General features: G+C 35.0%; 1 protein-coding gene across 6 annotated transcripts in view; it reads right to left on the minus strand.

Annotated features, from left to right (window-relative positions):
• Window positions 1-437: 437 nt before the first annotated feature.
• The window catches only part of KDM6A (lysine demethylase 6A), a 198,554-nt gene continuing 182,798 nt past the window's right edge, over window positions 438-16,193 (minus strand). For all 6 annotated transcript variants that reach the window (XM_019649665.1, XM_019649675.1, XM_019649645.1 and 3 more), the window contains 3 exons: window positions 5,522-5,648; window positions 2,817-2,987; window positions 438-1,663 (listed from right to left, as the gene is read on the minus strand). In XM_019649665.1, the coding sequence (XP_019505210.1) occupies window positions 1,637-1,663; window positions 2,817-2,987; window positions 5,522-5,648 (325 nt within the window). In that variant the 3' untranslated portion in view covers window positions 438-1,636. The remainder of the gene's footprint in view (window positions 1,664-2,816; window positions 2,988-5,521; window positions 5,649-16,193) is intronic.

The following is a 16,193-nucleotide window of genomic DNA, read 5'->3' on the forward strand; positions in this document are numbered from 1 at the left end:
CAAAACTACGGGAAAAGTACTTGATTAATGCAATCAGCATGGCATTTCACCAGAGAGGATTATAAATTTTTTAGTCATACATATAACTTCCTTTATAGCAGTCTCTATGCTTCTTCAGTCAAGCTTCCTGGAAAAATCTTAGAAGAGCATAATAAAAAGAGAATATGTGCCAAACACAAGGTACCATGATGGAATTTACAGACTAGTTCCCTCCCACATCGTGTCATGCAAGCAGGAAAGCAGGAAATTTCAAATTTCAGTTATCTTCCTAACATTAAAAAAAAAAGTCTCAATTTATTTGCATTCTAAAATAGTCCTTCACCTGAATCTTTTTTCCATATAAAACACTACTAAGTGATGTAAAGGATTTTTCAAGCCCATATAATATTCCCTTTAAAATCTTAAGTTCAATCACTATTTGTTTTCTACTATTATACTACATTTTGGCAGCAATTGTTTATTGGTCTGTCATTGCAGTGATTGCAACTAAACAATAAACCAGTCTGACATTTTAGGTCTTGAAGATACATACCATATATATTTCTTTAAAAATAATCATACTTTTGTAAGCAATACTTTACAGTAAACACCTCAAAAATCTACCATAGATGTGAAACTTAAAACGAGAAAAATTTAAGTTCTAAATCTTTATACATATATATCCAGATTTCTATATATATTATATATACATACATAAGTATATATAAAATATATATAATCAGATTTGAAAAATGAACAAAAACTGGGCACTGTACATAAAGTCTTTTTAAAACTCAAACAATAGAAAACTCTTTAAACATTAAACAATTTTAATAAAAGTTTCTGTACAATGCTAAGCAGTTTTATTTACACATAGAAAATGTAATAGGAGTAGTGTTTGAAATTACACAACTCCTTAAAATTTCAATGGCAGGTAAATCTGGAAAAAATAACAGCATTCCATTCACAAATATTTTCAAGCAATAAATATGTATTTATAAATAGTGTAAATTTACATCAAGATTAGAAACAAAAATCACAAATCTGAAGTTTTTTCCTTAGTCTATGTGCAATCCATTATCTTTGTGACTTGGCTGTTAATTTTTTAAACATTTTATTTAGGAACCAAAAGTGTAATAACCGTCATGGTTTCAAAACAAGACAGAAAAACATAAAAACAGTAAAAAAGTTCCTTATCTAACTTTTCACATTAAAAAAAAGTTGACCAAAGAAAGCCTTAAAATTGCTAACTACACCTTACAAAGAAATAACCAGCTAGGCTAGTATTTTTTTCCAAGGAAAATTCTGAAGGGGGAAAAGATAGATGAAAACCAATTCATCAGCCCAGAAATAGAGAAATATAAAAGAGGTTGTTTTCAAGTCAGTAGTCTGTATGATGTTGCCAGTTTTGTCAGATATATACAAAACATGGAAATTATTATTTTTTTCTGAAGCACAGCTGATCAGCTTTGAGAGAGTCCTGGAGTAGGAGCAGTGCTCTCCCCTGTCCAGTTGGTTGACACTCCGCACTTGAAAGGTTGCATAGACACAGTTTTCAGCCAGCAGCCTTACGAGATAGCTACAAAAAACAGTGGTGCAGAACTGGGTTACTTCCTGAATAGCAGAAAAGGTCTCATTTAATGTCCACGGAACAATATCAAGATGAGGATGGTAATGGAGGAGCCTGAAAATAAAAGTACAGTATGTTACTTTGGTATACAAGTTGTTAATAGCGTTCCCTAGCTCAAGGCTAAAAACAGAGTCTGCTTGTGAAGGTAGGGAAAACAATTCTCAAGAAAAGGTCAACAGCCTGCTACACAATGTCCAAGTACAATCTCTCTTACTGCCTCACACTTGGACAATTTTCCTAAGACTTTGAGACCATTACCTCACTCAATGTACCAGCATTTTTCTGTACTGCACCAGGCAGTCAAAAGCTCAAGAATGTTAAAAGTCAAGAACATTATTAAGTTGATCCTTTTTTTAGGTCGCTTAAAGAAAAAGGCTTGTGGAAAATAATTTAACAAATCAATTATAATTTCATTAGTGACTGGCTTCAGAACTTATCTCAACTAGATAATATATTCTGTTTAACACATTATAAGCACTTTTCTTCTTCAAGGAATCATGACGACCATTCAAGAGAAAATATCAGGAGCTAAATTTCAAAAATTCAGTTTCTGATAACATATGTAAGATAAACATAGTGGAGGAAATCAACAATACATAAATTGTGTTTCTATTCATAAAACTAGTGATGTGCTAGAGTAAAATGCTTCCCTCTAAGCATCTGCTGTTTAAAATTAAAAAATTGTATGCAATTTATAAGTATACTTGAATTTCATAAGGTTGTATAACATGGTAGGAAGTTAAGCTCCATCAAATATTCCCATGAAGTTAATACTTCTGGCAAGGACAAAATTTTAAATAAATGCAATTAGCTCTAAAACTAGAAGTATCTATAAAAGCCCATTTACTGATTCATTTTGTGGACGCTACTAACCTGTGTATACAAACATTTTATCAAGTGAGATCAAATGACAAAAAACATGATAGTGCTCAAAATGCACGCAAACATTTTAAAATGCAATTATTGTGACATTATTTTAGGCTGGTCTCACCCAGGAAGAAAAGTGAAAATGAAATATGCCAACTTCATCAGAATAAATACTTGGAAGTGGAAGAGGGGGGAATGATATGAATATTTCCTCATGCAATATCTAATGAGCCAAAGGAAAATTTAAATATTTCATTACCTCCTACTTATCAGGTGGCAGAACAAACACTGCTGCTTCCATATACAACTAACTATGTACTCACATGTTGATTTCACTTACTAATGTAAATTGGTCATAAACTTGCATCAGGTCCTCCATCTTGTACTGTTCTAGCACCACAAAATTTTCCAGGTTTCTGCTTGTTTTTCGTGCACAATCTTGGCAATGCACTATGTAGGTCTTCCGAGAGATGCTCTCATTAGTGACAAAAAGCAGATCAAAAACCTCCACCTATTTTATACAAGAGAAAAAGCATTCAATAGCAATAGTGGTATTTATTGTACTGCTTTAGTATAATTATATAATTCTGCTTTACATGAATTGTGGACAGTTATCTCTGGTTAAGAGCAGGCACCAAGACAAACAGCTGTGTTTGAGAATCTTTAATAGATCAGGTTTATTTTGCACCAAACCCAAAGACATGGGTGGCAATGCATAGTTAGGGGGTTAGCCTAAGAAAATGACATACTCATTATAACCACTGGCAAAAATCTAATTTAAAAGTTTGATGGGCCGGACGAGTGGCTCAGTTGGTTAAGAGTGCGAGCTCTGAGCAACAGAGTCGCAGGTTCAACTCCCACATGGACCAGTGAGCTGCGCCCGAGCTGCCAACAAGTGGCAGGATGGCTCAGCTGGTGAGAGCATGTGCTCCTAACAACACGGTTGCTGGTTCAACTCCCCCATGGGATGGTGGGCTATAACGGGCGACCTGATGGCAACTGGACTTGGAGCTGAGCTAGCTGTGCCCTCTACAACTAAGACTGAAGGACAACAACTTGGCTGTTCCCCTTCCCCAATTCCCCAGTAAAATATTTTTTAAAAAAAATAAATTTTTTTTTTATAAAGGTCAGCTTATTTTTGTTTTAAATCCTAAACATTAGTATACAATCACATGAGAGTGATTATTATTTTCCTTTTACTTCTCTATGATAGTACTCATAATAGGGCACTGTGTATAGATATTTGTCTTCCCCTACAGACTCACTTCCTCAAAGATGAAGATTTTTACTCATCTTTGCACCTCCAGGGCATATCACAGTGCTTAGCCAAGCCTCAAAATGTTTGTTGAATGAATATAATGAATATAATTTTACAGATGAGGAAATTGACAGGTAAGTGACAGTGAATAAGTCTATAGCTATAAGCCTCATGTTAAGGAGTATGAGTACAAACAAATATTGTACTCATGAGTATAGCACGATTTTAGAAATAATACCTGTATATTATACAGAAAGACTAATGAGTTGCTAAGGTTCAGGCAGGATAAGGAATAACGTTGAGTGATAAGAGTCATTTTCAAATACTGTAAAACTTATATATTCATCTTCCTGAGGTATAACACGCCTAATTAGAATCTATCTGATCTCCCAATGACTTTGCCAGGTTGTACAACATTAAAATTGCTGATGGATGCAATCGTTTCAAATAATAGCTAATGTCAGAATTAGAGAATTGTGAGGTTTAGAATGGTCATTAATGTCCATAGCTTTGGCATATCCTTTGAATTTATTTAATGACAGAAAACTCTCATGACTTCATGTCTTCTTTGAACAGATATGTCAATCAAAATCCTAGCATTCACCATGTTTTCCATTACTATCAATGGGTAACAACATTGAACGTCATGATCTGAGCTAGAAAATTTGTGAGCCTTCTTCAACCTCTCTCTCACTCCTGCCATTTAAGGAGTTGTCTTATGGATTTTACCTTCTAAATACTTTTTAATTCCTCTCCTTCTTTAATATTCCCACTGCCAGGTTCTGGTCTAGACCTTAAGGTAATAACTCTTACTAAGAGCACTGCAACAGCTTCCTGTCTCCATCCTCGCCAATTACTCTCTGAAACACATATCCAAGTTGGTTGCTTGCTCAAAAACTTTTAATGTCTTCAATGACCTCAGAATAAATATAAATTCCTTAAAGTCATTCAAGATACTCTGCAAGCTTCCTACCACCTAGACTTATATGTGCAATTTACATCGTTTGTGGTCCAGCCACATTGGACTACTTACCCTTTAATGAATAGGTCATTCCATTTCCCATATTGTTTTTATATCTCATAACATTCAATCTACCTCCAATCCTTATCATTTTTTTAGCCCACTGTAATCATACTCATTTTTAAGGATGGACTCAAATATTAATACTTTTGTGAACTCTTACATGAACTCTAAAAAGGAAAATTAGGTCATTTTTTCCCCCTCAGAGTTATAACAGTAAGACCAACTTTGCATTCACAAGTCTCATGTACATTATAATTAGTTGTTTATAATCTGTCTTCTCTGTGTAGAAAAAAGCTCTTTCAGAACAGGTACCACATCTTCTTTATTTCTGCATCTCTTGCAAGCCTTGGCCTCAGGAGAAGACTGACCAAATGCACCAGAGAGGACTGAACATTGATCTGCCTGGAGCTATACTGAACAACATCCAGTTTATTGACATCTGTTGGCTTCTGGACTGTTCCCAGTTTAAAATCCCAAGACTAAACAACTTGATGATTATCATCTGTTAAATATCTACCAGATAAATGACTATAGTAGATGCTTTCAGAGTTAATTCATAGTCAGTAAAATAGTATGCCATCATATTAAATTTTAATATATAATACTTAAGTAACATGAAAATGAGATTGAAGACAATGTCAATTTCAGTAAACTGCATTACATAAAAGTATAAATACATTTAAAAAAATTACTAAAGAGAAACCCAAAGTGGAAAGGTAAGAGGCTGTATAAAAAACAATGGTGGATAAGAGCAGTTATTTACCTCACAAATGCTACAGTAATGTGCTGGTTCTTCTTTTGTCCGCCCATGCCATATAATCTCTTTTCCTGCAGCAATGAGAGCTTCCTTCAACGTCTGACATTGCTTCAGAGTTCTTAGAAGACAATACCTATTGTGGGGGAAAAATTATTTGTGACCAGCAACTGAATACTGAGTATTTTAGCATTAAAGATATACCATTAGAAATAATGCCGAGACTCAGTTCTACTATCTGTGACTTCAATTTTCTTTTGTCAAGTTCTCTGATATTCTCAGATTTAAAAAATAAGGTTAATGTTCAGCAGGTCTGATTATGACAATATTAGATCATTTAAAGTTGAGAATAATTTATATCTGAATATAAAACTATAATGATCTAATATACAAAACCTGATTCCTTGCTTAAATATAAGCTGTTAATTTGGGCTCTTATTTGGGCAAGTCAATTAACCTCTTTGGGAGTCAATGTCCTCACCGTTTAAATAAGGAGTCTGAATTCCAGATCTGAACTGCTATGATTCTAGCAAGGCAGGAAGGCACATTATTTCTATCAACACTACCTAGACACTCATAAACAGCATCCTCTGTATAGCTGCTTTGGAAACTTTTGAGTTTATAAGCAGAAAACCATTTATGGATTTAGTCACTACACAATACGGTTTCACAATAGCGCTAAGAAAATTTAATTCCTCTATTTTAACTGGAAGGTAATATAGTGGAATCTTTCATTTATAGTAACACAATTGAACTTTTCTTATAATTTGTACCTTTTCTAACTCATACTAATGGTGCTAACAATATAGTGAATTCTCATAACTTGTGCTGATTTTCCTATAGTTTGCTGTCATTACTTGGAACTGTCTGCTAAATTCTTCTTCTCCTGTGAATCTTAGTGGCTCAGGTTCTCCATTTAAACAAAGAGGTTGGATTAGATGATCTCTAAGGCACTTTTTGCTCTAAAATTCATAGACAATGAAAATACCCTAAAGAAAAGGAAATGGGTTTAGCAACTGAGTGCTGTTTGAAAGGAAAGGTCTTGTCTGTTTTATTCATGCTGTCTACTCGCCGCTATGACAGTGCCTGGCATATAGTAGGTGCTCGATAAACATTTCATTACTGAACAACTAAAATTTAAAGTATGATAAGTAATAGCATATTTAATTTCTCTTATTATTTCCTTGCTATTTTTATATGTTACTAGGTTTAAGTATTGTTACCTATCAGAACCCATGTAAATTAAGCCAGTAATTACATGGGCCAGTAAAAAAAATGACTAAAAATATATGTAAAACGTTAACTTATTTAACAAACATGAAAACAATACCAACTTTATAGTTGTAAGGAAAATCCATTAAATATCATATTCAAAGAATTTGTTTGGTTTCAGCAATTCTTGTGCATTTTACTTATTTTGAAAAAAACAATGCTTTAGACTATGGCTGCAAGTCAAAGCTAGGACGTGATAACTTTCTTTGTGTGTGTGTGTGTGTGTGTGTGTGTTCATGTGTGTGCGCACGTTTGTGAAGGTATGCTGGGAAGGTAGCAAGTAAAAATTTAGATCATGGCAAAAAGAATATAATTCAGACTATGCTGCTAGCTCTTTTCAAAATTTTTTATTAGTTTCAGGTGTATAAAACGTAATTAATTAGACATTTACACCCCTCATAAAGTGGTAACATAACATCCTCCACCCCGTCTACTATCCGTCTGACTTCGTACGTAGCTGTTATAAGTCCACTGACTATATTCCTTACGCTGTCTTAATCAGTACCTGCTCCTCCCCTTTTTCCTTCCCCATGTCCCATACAATTCACCTCTGAAGGCACTGATCTTATTGAACTAGTTTTCCAAGGAGGGCCTCAAAATAAGGTCTCCTTCATAGGAAAATAGTGCCTGAAACTTTGCAGACACCTCTGGAAGATTGGCCGATTCCACTATGCTCCCATGTGGGAAAATAAACAAAACAATAAATAATAAAAAAGGACAAGGCAGGAGGTACTATTATCTCCGTCTTACAAATGACGAGACTAATGCTCGGAGACTCTAAATTTGTCGGATGTCATAAAGCTATTTTTTAAGTGGTTGGGCTAGGGTTTTATAAAAGCAGAAAATCTCAAGCTTTCCCTCACTATCCCACACTGCACCCTCTTCCACATCTTCTTACCCACTCCCCCGCTTCTCTTTTGAAGATGAGATTCAGTCAGCACAGTCCGTCTCCCCACCCCCAACCCCTAACACACACACACAGCCTTGGTTCTGTGGAGTATTATTCCACTCTTGACTCATCTCCAATGCTACTGATTACACTGGCAGTTAGATAGCAGTTTATAATTTATGGTTAGTTTGGTAGTTTCATCTAGAAAAAGGCAATACACAACTTCCCTGCAAACAGTAAAGTGTTGGAGCTAGGGTTGCTAGTAAATACTAAGCCATGAATATTCTGTGTCTGAATTCACAGGTCCAGAATTTTTATTGAGATATTGGAATCTTACAAAACTGACAGCTCTATTAATATGATCTGACAATGAATAACCAAATTGTGGTTTCCTCCTTGCCCTTAACATTAAAATTGTTTGTTCCTTTCCATTTTCAAAAGGTGGCAGCTGGAATAGGAGGAGAATTGAGAGAGACAGGCACTCTTTTTGAGTCCACAGCAATGAGCAGGTCCTAAAGATAGGATCTGATTCAATCGAAGGGTAGCGAAAAATAAATAGAAAATAAAGAGATTTAGGGAAAGGATCCTAGGGAAGACACAGATATAATATTCAAGACTTGACTTAACAGTAATCTGTTCTGCTTTAATTCCAATCTTTGATTTTACACGAAGATAACGTTGGAGTGTATTGAAAAGCTAAAAAATAAAAGTCAAACAAAATCGGGGTTATCATTTCCTCTTCATTTTAGTTTCACTAAATTTTAAAAATGTACCTTACATCAATTAACAATTCAATTTATTAAAAACCACATAATAAATCACTAGTGAAAAGTGTAAAAATGTAGAAGATATGCTGTTTTTAATAAATCCATTTTACGACCAGGGTCAGAAACGTTTTCAGGAGACAGAGAAGCAAGGAATTCTTTGACTTTTAAGGATCACTGTGGTTTCAGAACCCAAACCCTGTTTTTAGCTGTTTGAATGAAAGACTACCTACCACAAAAAGGCAGGGAATATTAAAGATAGCTCTGGCTTGAAAGAAAACCAAGAAAAGGCTGACTGAGGGTTTGGTGTATTTGAGGTTACACAGAATCTAATCCGCCCAAAAAACAATCTGCAAAGATGACATCTAAAGAAGGACGGACTTTTAGAGAATGACTTCACATAGGAAATAGAAATGAGAATATATCTGAAATATTAGAATAAGAAAACTGAAGACAATAATATGAGGACAAATAATCATGCCCAATATAATCATAAATCAATACAGTAGGCAAAAGATAAAAAGACATAGTACGCCACAGATGCTAAACGAAGGGCGAGCTCATCTTCAGGTGAGGGGAGGTAGAAATCACAGAAGTTTACATAAAGAAGCTGTCAATTTAGATGTGAGTAGGGAGAGGAGGTGGGACGAAGGCACATTCCTGGCAGAAGGAATGCCATAAGCACAGTATGGGGATTACTTAGGGAATAAACAACTGTTCGTATAAGATTTTTAATCATAGGATAAGGATTCTAGGGCAGGAGAATAAAGAAATGAAGCCATCGTGATATTATCATATGCTGAAGTTAAGACAACACTGGGGATTACCTCTGACACTGGGGGCAAGTTTCCAAAGGAAGCTCCCAAATGGCAGTGTGGAGACCGATGAAGCAGGGGTAACTTGATATGGCACTTTTAAAAGTCTTTATGGTAAAAGTCTCAGCCACTAAGAAGTATATGGTGTACAAATTAGAGTATACCAAGAGGCGCCTTGCCTTACACCATCCCTCTTACTGAAAAAGTCATGCAGGAAAGCCAACACATAAGCCCTCATAACACACTTGCCACCTGTCACTCCAGGACTGCGTCCCCTAGGACAACAGTAAATGTCTGAATGTCAATAAGACATCTAACAGTTTCATTTAAACCTACCACATGGCTGAAAATCAAGGTCTCAGTCAATGATAAAATGAGTATCTTAAGAATTTTAAACTCTTGGATGGAAAAAAGAAGTATATAAAAGCAAATATATATTAACCATGAAAAAGCAGAGTTTTAGAATTTTTAGATTTCGTTTGTTCAATGTCATCACAAAGCATTGTATATTTAACTCAACAGTGTATTAGAAGACCCCTAAGACAACAGCACTAGGATCTATGCTAACTATGGACTGGTCTTCATGACTATACCCTCTTATTCAATTATTAGGCCAACTGGCTATGACCAGAGTTGTAGAACACCTCATTTATCCATTTAAAAATGGGAATCAAAGGGGAAAGGGAGTTAATACTTAAAAATTTGCTTTCATTTATATTCAAACTATGTGCTTCTGATAAAGTGTATATTATGTACATAGGGTAATGATGTATAATGTGTGAAAGAAAAGGGAAAAAATATTGTTAGTTCTGAAAGAGATCTAATCTAGAGTATCCCTAACTTGCCTGATCACAGGATTCATGTAGGCCACTGTGACAGATTCCCAGCGTTCTTCTCACAGAGTTTTAAATTTACTTGTTAGAAACAGAGCCTAGAAATCTATTTTAATAAGAGTCTTGGGTGATTCTTATGATCAGGCAAGTAAAAACCAGTGCAAACCTCTTCCTTCATAAGTGACAAAAGTTGGAAACAATGCCTAATATTTGTAATATTTTTCAATAAACGAGTGTGATAACTTCACAAATCATGTTTTTTATGATTAGAGTCTTAAGAGACCACAGAGAGAAAGATGCAGCGTAGGTAAAAGCATCCTAGAGCTAGACTGCCTGGGTTCAAATCTCAGCTCCACCCATACTTATTCTCCGTGACTCAGTTTCCTTAACTGTAAAAAGGGGACACCTAACTTACAGTGCTATTATGAGGACTACATGTTATATAAAACGATTAGATTAGTTCCTGGCAGCCAGTGATCTATATTTGAACTTGACACGTCAAACTCTTAAATTGTGTTAAAATAATTATATAATTACTAAACTGATTTTTTTTAATTTGAAAAAAACAGGCAATGACTGCCAATTGAAAGTGCAATAGTTACACCAAAAAGAACATAAAACAAATTATTTAAAAGGGGTTTATTAGTCTAGATTCCATTAAGTCAGGATTTCTCAATCTCAACACTTATTATTATTTTGGGCTGGACAATTCTTTTTTGTGGGGAGCTGTCCTGTTCACTATAGGATGTTTAGCAGTATCCCTAGTTTCTAACCACAAAGTATCAGTAGCACCCCTTCTACTCAAGTCACGACATTGCCATATATCCCTTGGGGATGGGGAGAGTGGAGGCAAAATTGCCCACAGTTGAGAACCACTGTACTAGGTCAATGAATATTAACTTACTTAAAAACAGAAGGTGATTAAGGTTTCTATAATTAATAACTAGTTAACATTTACTGAGTGCTTACTCCATGCTAAGACTCACATAATACTCATAAAAGTTATATTAGAAAGATACAATTATTATCCTCATTGTTCAGAAAAAGGAACAAAGACTAATTGGCTTAGTAATTTGTCCATGGTCCCTCGGCCAATAAATGAAGAAGCCAAGATGTGAAGGCAGATTAGATTCCAAACTACTACACAATACTGCCATGCCTGTAATATTTCACTGGTATATTAAATAGCATAGACTCTAAGACTCAGGAAAAATAAAAAGGAACGGCAAATAATAAAAACAAAGCAATCACATATACACAAAAGGCACAGATAAAGTGCATAAGTATTAATATTGTGCATATAAGATGGTACCTTTAAAAACTGAAATATAAAAACAGTGCTTTATAAGATGGTCAAAAGAATGACAAAATGATAATGGCAAGAAATTAAGTTTGTGGGGAGTGGTTTCCAATGGACTTGATACTGTTGAAATTTTAGAAAATTAACTTCCTACTCCCTAGCATACTACTTACTATCTGATATGCTCCTCCTAAATCTAAGACTTCCTAACATTGAAAATTTCAGAAGAAAATGGGCTCTTCTATTTTTGACATTATTGACATTTCAAAATGTACTTAACTACTTATTATCATGTTGATTTAAATGGAACTAACTACGTAGTTGGTGAAGAAACCAGAATTTCCAACATATCAGAAACACACTATCATTAAATTAGCTTGTTAATAGTCCAACAGGATTATAACAATTTATACCGTATTTACTGGAGTTGGCCTTATCTACTATTGGGATTAAACCATTCCACTGCATCTAAAAGAATCTGTTCTGAAAGCCTGCTATCTGCAGGGAAATCTAATCATTACCAATAATATCCAGAGCCCACCTGATGCATTATCATTTGATTCCTTTCAAGGGTCCTATTAAAAGGACTACTTCAATGCTAAAACATAATGAACGTATGAGTCTTAGGAAAGTGAACTAAAAGAGCTTTAGTGTTATATAGGGATAAATGTAGACCAAAGCAATCTATCTCAAATATGTGAAAATGGGAATCATGATTTACAAAGAATGAGGGTTTCTCTTAGCTCTCAACTAGCTTAAAATTAAAACCAAAAGATAAAAACTATATACTATGATGAAGATGGATAAAAAGTAGCAATATCCCCATCCTTAATTATTTTCAGTGTTAAAGTGTCTATTTACTCAGGGTCCACTAATAGAAATATCTATCACACAGTTTATATTGGAATGGGACAGGGATTTACCAAAAGTAAACATCAATATTTCTTCTGAAAAAATGTATAACCTAAATAATTATGAGAAAAAGAAAAAAAAAACACCTCTCATAGATTTATAAGAGAATAAAGACACAATGACTACATACTGAATTCAATATGAACCTTGATTCAATCTAGATTGGGGTGGTGGGGTGGGGAGTGTTAAGAGCTAAAAAAAAAAAAAACCCAGACATTTTTGGGTAGTTGGGGGAAATTCAAATGCAGGTTGTATATTAGCTGATTACTATTGAATTTCACATTTCTTACATATGGTAAACGGTAATGTGGTTATGTGAGATTATCCTTATTCTTAAGAGATGTGGGTCGAAGTATTTGGGGTGAAGTACTTTTTCATATGACTCAGCTAATAAAGTATGTGCACGTGTGTGTCTATAGAGGCGGCTAAATAAGCTTGGCAAAAACTTATCTGATGACTCCAGATGAGGTTATATAGGTATTCATTGTATTCTTTCAAATTTTATAGATTAAAAAAAATTCAAAAATAAAAGCTGAAGAAAAAAGTACAAACAACTTTGGGGGAGCACACAGCAATGTGTTATATGCAAATTTTATATATTTTAAAAGAGAATAAGCTATATTAACATGGAAAAACTGTCATAGTTCAATGAATTAAAGGAAGAGATCAGTAGCCTTATGTTTATAGTCTTCCTTAATTCATTTTTTTGTGTGGGCATTGCTCTACTTTAAAAGCTAATGGCTCAGAAAAATCAATAGCTAACAAGTGGGGCTTAAACTTGAGATACTTAAAAGTCATAAAGGAGAAACTAAGTTTGCTTGCAATACATGTGCTATGTGGAAAAAGTTTATGTTCATTTAAACAGTAAAAAGAAATCAAAAGAAAAATTATGCACTGAGCTTCCACTAAAATTTTTCTAAGGAGTTAGGCTGTGAACTTTTCAAGTCAAGTTCACTGCATCATGAAAGAAGTAATTAAGATAATGAATATTCTTTTGACTCATGTTAATGTAGGAGGTATCTGGAAGAATGCAAAGTAGAGTACGAAGATTAGTGTATTTTAGTAAAATAGCTAGGATGTAAAAATTGAAAGAGACTTACTAAACGACTTAGACAAAGGATGTTACGGAATCGCAGGGCTCTAAAAGACTTGAACTTGAAAGTACAAAGGAAAAAAAGTGATTCTGACTTGTTTAAATAACTACCAGTAACTCAGTCTCAAAATGATAAGGATGGATAGCAAGTGACAACAGGAGATAACACCATTTCCCATTATTAAATCACTTAGTATAAATAAAGGTTCATAATCTATTATAATCCCACAGATTTTTGTAAATTTTGCATAAACTCACTTGGTGCTGAAACTTCACCTGGGGCTTTTTATATAGTTTTCACTTAGCTCATCAGAACAACCGTTATTTTTTACTGCAGAAATATTAATGTGTTTGACTCCAGGATATTGCCACAGACCCTGCTAGGAGGGTAAAATATATTATAAATGCACTGCATTACCTTGCTAAATCCAAAGAATTCTGAATACCAAAACACATTTGGCCTAAGGGGTTTAGGACAAGGGACTATGGAGCTGTAGTACTACTTCTGTGAAACCTTTCCTAAATGTTCCCCTCTCTCAAAAGTGTCTTCCTCTGTGCTCCCCTGCATTTTATGTGTGTGTGTGTGTGTTTACATTTTCCATCATTAGAGCAGAGATCATGTATTGTAATGTTTTGACTATTTCCCCATTTAAGTATCAGAGAAGTGATTAAATCCCTTTGTCACCTAGCACAACACCTGGAGCACCAGCTCAGTTCACAATACATACTAAACAAATATGAAAGAATGGGTAAATTTTGCTTACATTCTTTTTTATTGAGCAGACTTCCATTTAACTATAAAGACCTGAAAATCACGCATTGTAGATTCACGGTATTTATGAACGAAAAACAATAATTCAGGAAGAAAGTTAAGGAAGAGGGACTATCTTTGTACATCGTCTTCATCCCACGTCTTACATCTAGCTGGTATTTTTTCTTTTAACATAGCCTACAATTGCTATGATCAATTAAACTAATGCTTTACTGAAACATAATTCAGAGAAAAAAAAAGAGAGGAGGTATAAAAAAGTACAGTTCATACTAAGGATGGTTTAAAACATCAAAAAAAGTGGTAAAAATAAACAGAAAATTCAAGCACACATCTAAAGGCAGCATTGGGAGACATGGCTGACAAAGTAAGTGGGGGTCAGATTTGTGGCACAAATGGGGATTTTAAAGGAAGTTTACATTTGTGCCTTAGTATGTTTAAAATAGTTGGTCAATAGTGACCTCAGCAAGAGAAGTGACAGGGGCATACTGAAGGGAGTAGAAAGCCACACTGTCATGGATGGTGGAGTGAACAGGAGATGAAGAAAATGACTGAAAGCAGAGGGAACCAATGGCAAAGGAGAGCCATTTCTTAACAATTGGTACAGCTCACAAGTCAGAACAAACTAATACCACTTCCTCTGCTGGCAGAATACTTGATTTGAGGACCAAAGTAATGATGTGGATAATTTTATAGCAAAACTGAGCTTGTGAAAAAAAAGACCCCCTTCCTTCTCTATTTTCCTCCATATTCTCTCCTGGCCTTTATCTAATTCACCTATTTGTTTTTCTTGATTCTTCCCCAAGTACTGTCCTCAACTCGTCTTCTTCCTCTCAAGGCAATCACAAACCAATATGTAGAAGACTCCCTAGTAAGTCAGCTCTGACTTTGATTGCTCTCTGGAGTTTTGTATTTCCTACAGTTTCTGCTAAACCGCTCTATCCAACTATTTTACCAGCTCTTCAAACTGGCCACTGCCCCAAAATGAAGTCCTGTGGCATAAATACATACAAGTGGCTTTTACATACGACAGACATGGGCTTAAGTCCTGGCTCTAACCAAGTGGGTGACCTTGGGGATGCTGAGCGGTATAAAGGAAATACAAACTGGGAAGCATTCTGCTCAGGGCTTGGCTAATTTATCATTATTTACCAAGCTCAATTTATTAACCAGCATTACTAAACCATCTAGAACCCAGACTTGAAAACCCAAAGTATCTTCAATTCACTCCTTTCTCTCGTCATCTGGAAGCTTATTCTATTTATTTAACTGCTAGAAACTAGGTCTTTATGAAACCCAAATTAGATCATATTAGTTAAAAACCCACCAAAGCTCTCCAACAAAAGAGCCTTAAGTTTGGCATTCAATGCATGATCTGCCACTAAGAACTTTTACAACTTAATCTTATTCTACTACTCATCACACATTGTGCCCAAGCCAGAAGGTACCACCAACTGTTGTCAACATACATATGGCAGAGTTGTGTCACATATACACTTAAGCTCATGCAAATAGACAGTAAGGGAGGAAAATTTAGGAGGGAGGGCAAAGCAAGTAGGTGGTGGGGAGAGAATGAGAGCAGAAGAAAAGAAGAGTGGAGTGAGTATGCATTTGCTGTTTCTCTAGGCAGTCTGAGTTCCTCTGAACCTCTTGCAGTGTAAACAGCTTACCATGCTGAGATGATTTTAGTAGTTAGTACAACAGGGCCTCTCCATATAAGCCAACTATTTTGTCTGATGCTCAACTGAAAAAAAAAGATTTATTCCCTTACCGGAGGAAAATGTGACTATGTTGGACTGAAGGAGACATGGTATGTTATGTATACTATTATTTTTAAGGATGTACTGAGGAATCTTTCTGACAGTGCAAGAGTTTGGTCTTAAGCTGATTTTAAGTGCTAGTCCTCTCTCCTCACTCTACCTCCACATCTTCACCCTTCATGCACTAACTTTTACTTGAAAACAGGACTTATACTAGATACATCTCACTAACACTGACACACACACACACACACACACACACACACACACACAC

The sequence above is a fragment of the Hipposideros armiger genome, unplaced genomic scaffold (assembly GCF_001890085.2).
Source record: "Hipposideros armiger isolate ML-2016 unplaced genomic scaffold, ASM189008v1 scaffold_7, whole genome shotgun sequence".
NCBI lineage: Eukaryota > Metazoa > Chordata > Mammalia > Chiroptera > Hipposideridae > Hipposideros > Hipposideros armiger.